The sequence below is a fragment of the Centruroides sculpturatus genome, unplaced genomic scaffold (genome assembly GCF_000671375.1).
Source record: "Centruroides sculpturatus isolate CEXI.00-Female unplaced genomic scaffold, Cexi_2.0 scaffold1090, whole genome shotgun sequence".
Classification (NCBI taxonomy): domain Eukaryota; kingdom Metazoa; phylum Arthropoda; class Arachnida; order Scorpiones; family Buthidae; genus Centruroides; species Centruroides sculpturatus.
This window is the reverse complement of record NW_019385317.1, coordinates 148,750-156,858: the sequence shown is the minus strand read 5'-3', so window position 1 is coordinate 156,858 and position 8,109 is coordinate 148,750. Positions and strand designations below refer to the sequence as shown.

The following is an 8,109-nucleotide window of genomic DNA, read 5'->3' as shown; positions in this document are numbered from 1 at the left end:
CAGAAACTCTCGTTCAAATCTCGCGGAGAAGTATAACCGAAGGGGCATCGAAAATGGGTGTGGTTTCGACTCCTATGAGAGTTTCTGGGATGGTAATTATCTCGGAATCGGTCGAGAGATTCTGCGATTTTGCACGATTTTAGCCCCTGCTCGACGTCTTTCCCTCAAAATGATGAGAGATTCTGGAATAAAAGTTATAAACCTCGCGAAGTTAACCAAATTATCCTAGAGTCTCTCATATATATACTACTAACAAGAATGGACCAACTCTAGCACAGGCAGGACTACTTACCAATTTCTCCATTGCAAGCCGGATCACTATGAATTACATCTCACCTTCCTATGGTCTCACGCAGCTCCTGACTGGCCATGGGAACCTTCCTAGCTACTTGGCTCGTATAAAAAAGAAGGCGAACAGCTACTGTAATTGTGATGGCACGTCAATCGGGAACATCAACTACATCATACTGAGTTCTACTAAGTATACAAGCCAAAGACAAATACTAAAAAACTACTGTGTCTCCAACGGCAAGAGTTGGCCCCCACCATGGGACTTTTTCTGCGCCACAAAGAAGAACTTCCACCAACTGGAAAAATTTGCCTTGGACTGTGAAATCTTTCAAAACAACGGAGTGTTTTGATGTCATGTGGTGCATCTCTTCTTCTGATAACATGCACTGCTCTGATATTTTTTGTATGCTTAGTGTTCTCGGTATTTGGCTCTTGGCCCCTAATCGTTTAAGGCGGCCTCTGCTGTACTGGTCTCTCTCATCATATGCATATGTAACACGGATCTGCTTTATATACCGCGCACACGTCAACTGTCCAAATTGGATTCTGTTTGTATATAATCTTGTCTATCGCATCGTACGGGTATGTAAAACCGGATTGTCCTATGTAGCAACCAGGTGATTCTATGAATCCCGAGCTTATACCACCCATCCGGATTGGACTCTGTTATGTATATTGTATATTGTACTTGTATAATGTATATTGTCTGGTCCTCTCAATAAATGCCGACGCAAGGCGCCAATGGGACCCCATCCTACTAACTTCCCTTCACACCTTTCCTATCAGCTATCGCCCTTCCTTCACTAACCAACACAACCCACCCCAACTTTCTACTTCCGCTTCACAAGGGCTAAGTCACCAGACAGCCTGCTTACTCTTTGACTCAACTCAACTCAACTCAACTCTCGATGCAAGGAGTTGGTACAGTAGTGTCCGACTTGCCGAGGGGAAATGGGGAATAATCAAAATTTTTCCCTGGAGAAATTGGCCGAAATTGTGGCTCTACCCTGCAAGTACCGAGACGAAGGGTGCAAAGAATCTCATGTCCTAAAAAAAACGAGAAGCTCACGAGAGAAGATGTCCTTTCAAAACCTGTTCATGTCCCACTGTGGACAAATTCTGTGCATGGGAAGGGAGGCACCAACAGGTAGTTCCTCATTTGATGGAAAGTCACTCTCTATCGCTCCACCTAAATGATGATGGTGTTCGAATGTTGATAGTCAGACTAGAATCGACTCAAGCTTTAGCTTGGCTAGCACGATTACATTGCTACCAATGTGATTTTCTCATTTAAATTTTCAAAACCAAGAACATACAAAATTCTTACTTTCTTTACATAGTTGTTAAATGCGTCGGAACTCGACAAGATGCAAATAATTTTAAAGGAAAAATCGAAATTAGAGGAAAGGGCAGACTCGTGGTGTGGGAATCTATCCCGAGAAGTATAATGGGCGATGTCAAGAGAATCACCTAGTCTGGCGACTGCCTAATTCTGCATTCCAGAATGCTGAAAAAAACCTTGAAAATTTTATCTTATCAGTTACGGTAATTATCCTGCCCAGGAAAAACTGGAGCCCCTCGGAAGGGACAGAGTGGGACGATGAACCTTAATAACTCCGATCAGTCTTAGAAATCTTTCTCTCCTAGAAGTACTGTGAACGCGGGTATATCTATTGAATTTAACGCGACGAAGTTGTGTCGCTCGCATACAACGTGAATATTTGAAGTAGATATGAACTTTCACACATTAATATTTACCCTTCTTTATGTCTTGCCAGACAAACCGAATGGCGAATACAACAGAACTCTGGGATCTAGATGGTTTCGATTTTGATGAATTCTTCATTTCTAGCGCTCAACGGGATGAATTGAAGCGTAAGGTGAGTGAACGTGCTCTTTGTCACGCTCTTAGTAGGGTTCGAGGGGCAGCCACAACCCGATACTCAAAGATCATTGTCCTCCCCCAGAAAGCAGAGGTTCCCACTGAGTTACAAACGGAGATGGATGAAGCCAATAGGTTTGCCAAAAAACGAGCGACCCAAATTTAAATTGAGAAGAGATTAAGGGCATTGCAACCAACGATGGTCGGACCACACAGCGAGCCTATCGGCAGCCCAGATCACCAGAGGTAACTTCCACGACCTCTAACGAACCTCAACCACCTCCACCGATAGGAACAGAAACTAATTCGCCCCGATCCCAACGGGGAGTGGGTCGGGGACAAGAAATCCTGGAAATCGTACAACGCCGTCAGGACCAGTACCGAGAACTAAATGCGTGCGGACGAGCGTGGAGTTAAAACCGCCTACAGTAGGAAGGGCCAACTCCTGAGGCCCAAGGAGAGAAAGATAAACCAACAAAGGCACGAAAATGCCCGACAAGGAAAAAGAGAAACATTTTTGTATAATCTTTGTATAACGTTTCCTAATTCCTATTTTGTGTACTCATATATATATTAAATAATAACCTTAGTATTTTATATCTTATGATAATCCATTTAACATTTTATTCATATTCAAATAATCATATATTTATTCTGTTCGTTCCTTTTCTAAATAAAACCATAATTCCATCCGCAAACGTAAATAGCTACGTAAATTTTAGTATCAAGACAAAGTCGGGTAAAAAATTTTGTGAATTGTTTGTCCCTATTTACGCGATAGCGAAAGAGAGCAACGTCGCGTTTCGCCCCTGTAAATGTAAACTTCCACCATTAACTGGAAGATCACCTGGGAAGATTGCATGTTAACCAGATTCATTCGCTCTTTTGTCTTGATAACGCTCGGTCAATAGTAATTGTACAATTTAGAGCTATTCCACTGTGAGTAAAGTAATGCAGATGTCACTTCTGTAAGGACGGAAGCATGGACTGACAGCTGCCAACGCTGCCAGCTAAAATGTTGCTAACCCGAGCAACATTTTAAAAAGGCCAGGAGCTCTGTGAGGACCCAACTGAGGTCCAAATCATTTAAATCGCGATATTCCTATGTTTAAATAATAACGATAGATTAAAAATGAGAGGGGAAGAAAAATCCCATAATTTAAACAGCGCGGCACAAAATGTAGATAATGAGTCTTGGATGACTCAAACACGTGTTAAACGAACTGTCAATGTCAGAGTAAAAAGTTATAAGTCAAAGACAAGTGGTCATATGCAGGTAGAACTTTGACCCCCGCGCTCATAAACAGTCAATCTAGGGAAACAATTTTTGAAAAGAGGGAATGATTTAAGAGAGATAAATCATTGCATATGATTGTTCGAGTACTCAGATGACAGAAATTGCAGAGCTAAATTATGAGCGCGAATCTTGCATTTTTGTCAACAATCCCAAAAAACAATCGACAGAAAGGCGTGGAGTAGACAACTGGAATTGGACCTTTCCCATAACCCGAGTCGGTCTTGGTTTTCCCCAAAACAAAAGAGACCAATCGGGAAGCGAGGAAGGGGACGAGGGCCAATCAAAAATCCGAATAGTGAGAAAAAAAACTATAAAAATCGGAACATCGAGGTCAAGAGGGCTCTCCTCCGACTCCCCGAAACATCGCAACTGATATTGTGGTGTGTCGTCGGCACAAACTTTGGACTCTGCCGTTTCCAACTTCATCTCGTTCGCCTTGATCAGCGACATCATCTCGTCCGCCCCGGGGCCAACCAGACGTAGATCTTCTAGCCTCTCTGCATCTCTGACAAGAACTAGTAAAGGACTGTCGATTGTCGATGTAAGTGTGAAATTCGAAGTTAATGAAAGCATTTAATCCTTTAAAAGTTTAATAAATTTAAAATAAAAATGCCCTCAACCAAAAGAATTTGACCCTACAAAAACGAAATCTAAAGTACATGCGAGAATTATAACTCTTTTTGTTTTAATATAAACATTCTCACGATCAAACCGTATATAGTTTACAGTTATCGGTGAAATTCGTCATATTGTTGTCATTCTAACACTACCTTTAACCTCACACCTGCTAAAACAATTGATCACCTGACGAATTTTCCCACCAACAAGGTATAAAAGCCATCCTCCTTCCCCCCTCTCCGGGGAGTCGCTAATCAAGAAGTCGCCATCGCACCATCAAGATAGAATTTCGCTTCCCTCTAACCGGCCGCACCACATATTAGAAGACCTTCGATTCCAACCTTCAACTTGGATCCCGCCTTCCAGAAATTAAAGGCCTTCGCTATTTATCGCAAGAGGTATGAACGCTTTATTGTAAGCTCTCTCTCTCATACGCGAATGAGACGTAACATGTTAGAACGTTTGTTTTATTATTTGTCTGTAATAAATTGTTAGTTTAGAAAAATGGTGTCTTTACTCGACTTTGCTCAAGCCTTATCGTCGGCCCCGTAACTCTCCTCTACTCGCGTAACGCGTAACCGAACGTTACTACCATCCCTGACAAGAAAGTAGGTCACCGGCCAGTGGCTGGCGGGAGAGGACTCCTCTTCCCTCCCGGTGGCTCACATATTGGTGTCACAGAAGTGGGGTTTGAATCTAAAAACCCCTAGAAATATCACATAAGCATAAATGTTGACAGATAAACGGCTTTCTTGTGTAAAACATTTGTCATCATTTGCCTCCACTGTCACAGCCCACATACAACCTTCCCTTAGGGTCATCCTGACGTGCGATTAATAGCTCCCACCTAGAAGACGGCAACCTTACACAGGTGCCGCAAAGTGGGTTTCAAGTCTGCTATCTCCACCGAGTCGGCCATCTTAAATTATGCGTGGAAGAATGTGCGTATGCGAGAACTTGAGACCTATGATGATTTTAAGCGACAGATGATCTCGCGATTCGAGAAAGAGCCATAATCTCTTTGCCTTCAAAAATTTTATACCTGCACGCAAGGGCGCGATGAGGATGTACAGACATATGCAGTTAGATTAAAGAGCTTAGTGGCAGAAACCATAATAGAACAAACAGGAGTAGACGCTTGGGTGTCCGCAGTAATAAAAAGATGTCAAGCCAAGGAATGTGAAGAGAGATTACTCGTCCAATTCCAGAGCAGGCTGAATGACAAAATCAAATGGAGGGTAATGTCCCGAGAACCTGACACATTTGATAATACGGTCAAAATCGCAATTAGCAAGGAGACAATAGAGCAGTTGACCAGAAAATCACGAGGGCTAGTCGGAGCGATAAATAGTCCCGAGGACGAACGCGCAACTAATTTGGAAGCAACTCTAGCAAATATACAAAGTCAAATAAATGAACTAAAATTAAAGAATTATTGGCGGCGCGGATTCTCATATCCAGCGAACAGAGCAGGAAAATACTATTCCCCAAGAGGAAGACGCAGCTATTCCCAATCAAACCCATCTGTCAGGGGAGCGCGAGGCGGAAGTCGACCGTACAGATTAAACAATCGACCAGGCGGATGAAGGAACAACTTCCGACCTAGACCGACTCCACAGCAATCTCAAACCCCACCATAGGGGAGAATAAATAAAACGAACTGGCGACGGACTAGAGCGAGACAGAGGAGCGATAACGCACACACATCACTTCCTCCACGAACCTGGTTACAACGGAAATATATTCGATCCTCGACTACAACCTCAAACGCTCAAAGAAAAAGCGACGAAAGGTATAGTAAATCACGAAATCGAATAGGAGTTAGAACGATAGGTAGAAACTTCGAACATAGCGTATGTTGTTCAATTAACGATTATCCAACGATTAGCGATAGACACCAGTTCTACCGTAACGCTTATATCCCGTAACTTCGCACAAAAAGCAACAAAAAGTAACTTCCATCTTTATTTACTGTTCCTGTTTACTGTTCCTATCGGGCAATTTCTTCGACAGAGCTGCGAATATTCTTTATATTTAGGCAACGAAAAATCCGTCAATATATTATGTCCACGGCGACTCATCAAATCATACTCACCTATGTTTCGACGCATCGATAATCAAGGAACGTAGATTTATTCTATTTCCACTTCGATGAGTTTAACTATTAAATGTTCCTCCAGCAATTTAAAGAAACCTTCAACTACTATTAGCAAAATAAATAATACGGGTATATTAACCCTTCCTGAGACCTGTATCGGATATCTGCCTGAAATCGTTTTAACATTCCATTTCCAACGAACTAGTATTCAAGTTGAAAACGTTCATCATTTTATTATACCACTTATAAAAATATAGTTTACGAAACAGTTAAATCTAATTTACACTCGACTAACCGAGAGAATAACTCCTAGCTCAACACCTGAACTTCAACCTGACGTCGATATCCTGCGAGCCGACGGCTCATTAAACAGAATGGAATTCGATTTAGAACAACTTCTCTCAACACATCAGAGCCTATGTCATTCCCGTATTGGTCTGCAATCACCAACTATCATAACAACCAGCGTATTCGCATCCATTATAGGAATATCCATCCTTTCCTTTATTATGTATCGATATTGTCAAACTCAACGGACCCATCGATCAACACGTTCTCAGCAACAGCCAACCACAAATTAAACTAAAAATCCTCTAGAAACACCTCATCAACCTACCATACCTGTACCCTCAATCGAACGTCCTCCAATTATGTAACTATTAAACATATGATTATCATCGTATATTGACTCAAATCTTATTATACACCTAACCCTAAATATCCCATTTTAATCGAAGAAAAAACTTTCTATAACAGATATTGGCCTCTCTTCTTTACAGGATCACTCACTTGGACTATCCCTAGAATGACTGCACCTGTACCATCAGATCCTGCTTTGGTGGAACTTGCAACCTGTCCCATTTGTGTCTCAATCATTTAACCTCCAGTATATCAGTGCTCCAATGGACATATCGTTTGCTCGAAATGTCGAGAGCAACTGGATACCTGTCACACCTGTCGAGAGCCTCTTGGCTATATAAGCTGTTTAATAATTGAACAAATCGTCTTAAATTTAACAGCACCATGTTCGAATGCCTTCTTGGGATGTCCAGAATTGGTAAAATCTGATTAACGAGAAATCCATGAACAAACTTTCCCTTTCCGTCAATTCACCTGTCCATTTACTAACATACAGTGTACCTGGATGGGAGAAGGTTCTCAATTTCAGCAACATTTAACTCAGAATCATCCTCAAGTTCCTGTTATAAAGAAATCAGCAATCCTATTTTTAGGAATTGATTTTCAAATCCCTACTCCTGCTATATGGGCAACAATCTCAGAATGTTATGAACATCAACTGGTCATAACTGTTCACAAGGAAAACATCTTTAGACCCAGTTACACCATTAAGATTCAAAACCTAACTCCCCCTAACGCATCCAACCTTGAATATACCATTAAGTTCCAAAGAGGTGGGTACACACTCACCTGGACCTCTTCACACATTCCAGAACTGAAGACCGAGTCCGGTACCACTCATTGCTTGGAACTGCCCGACACCCTCATTCGATCCTTCTGCGACGGAAACAATTTCAAATTCTCTATTTATATCGCTAAAAAGGAATTCATTTCCACAGATGACAGATGCCAACAACGACTGGTGATGGTGGGAACCTGAAGAACACACTCCATCTCGTAACAACCAACAGGAAGTCAACTCATTATCTGTTAGAACAGCAATCTCCTTTGCACACAACCAACGAATCCACCAAAATATGCTTACTGTCCTCATGCTACCCTTAGGATACACCTGTCCACCTTCAGAGGAAACCGCCTTCAGAGAAGAAGTCAACCTTACGCACGAGTACATTGAACAATGGGACTCTACTCCCAACTCCTCACGATCATCACAACGACAGCCATTCACCATGGGATCAACTGGATCAAGAAGACCACCTGATCAACGAAGACCACTTCTTAACT

At 42.0% G+C, this 8,109-nt stretch overlaps 1 protein-coding gene across 1 annotated transcript; it reads left to right on the top strand.

The window, feature by feature from the left end:
* Positions 1-946: 946 nt before the first annotated feature.
* On the top strand, positions 947-7,804 carry LOC111637560 (E3 ubiquitin-protein ligase sina-like). Its single transcript, XM_023383066.1, has 3 exons — positions 947-1,438; positions 7,065-7,243; positions 7,322-7,804. Exons 1-3 carry the CDS (start codon positions 1,243-1,245, stop codon positions 7,802-7,804), a joined length of 858 nt encoding a protein of 285 aa, XP_023238834.1. The 5' UTR covers positions 947-1,242.
* Positions 7,805-8,109: the final 305 nt, after the last annotated feature.

Excerpts from the sequence above, each read along its gene's own strand:
- LOC111637560 (XM_023383066.1), top strand. The coding sequence starts at position 1,243 with ATGGGGAATAATCAAAATTTTTCCCTGGAGAAATTGGCCGAAATTGTG. Across the intron at positions 1,439-7,064 it reads GGGAAGGGAGGCACCAACAG|AACCTCCAGTATATCAGTGC; the intron begins GTAGTTCCTCAT and ends TCTCAATCATTT. Across the intron at positions 7,244-7,321 it reads TCTTGGGATGTCCAGAATTG|TGTACCTGGATGGGAGAAGG; the intron begins GTAAAATCTGAT and ends ACTAACATACAG.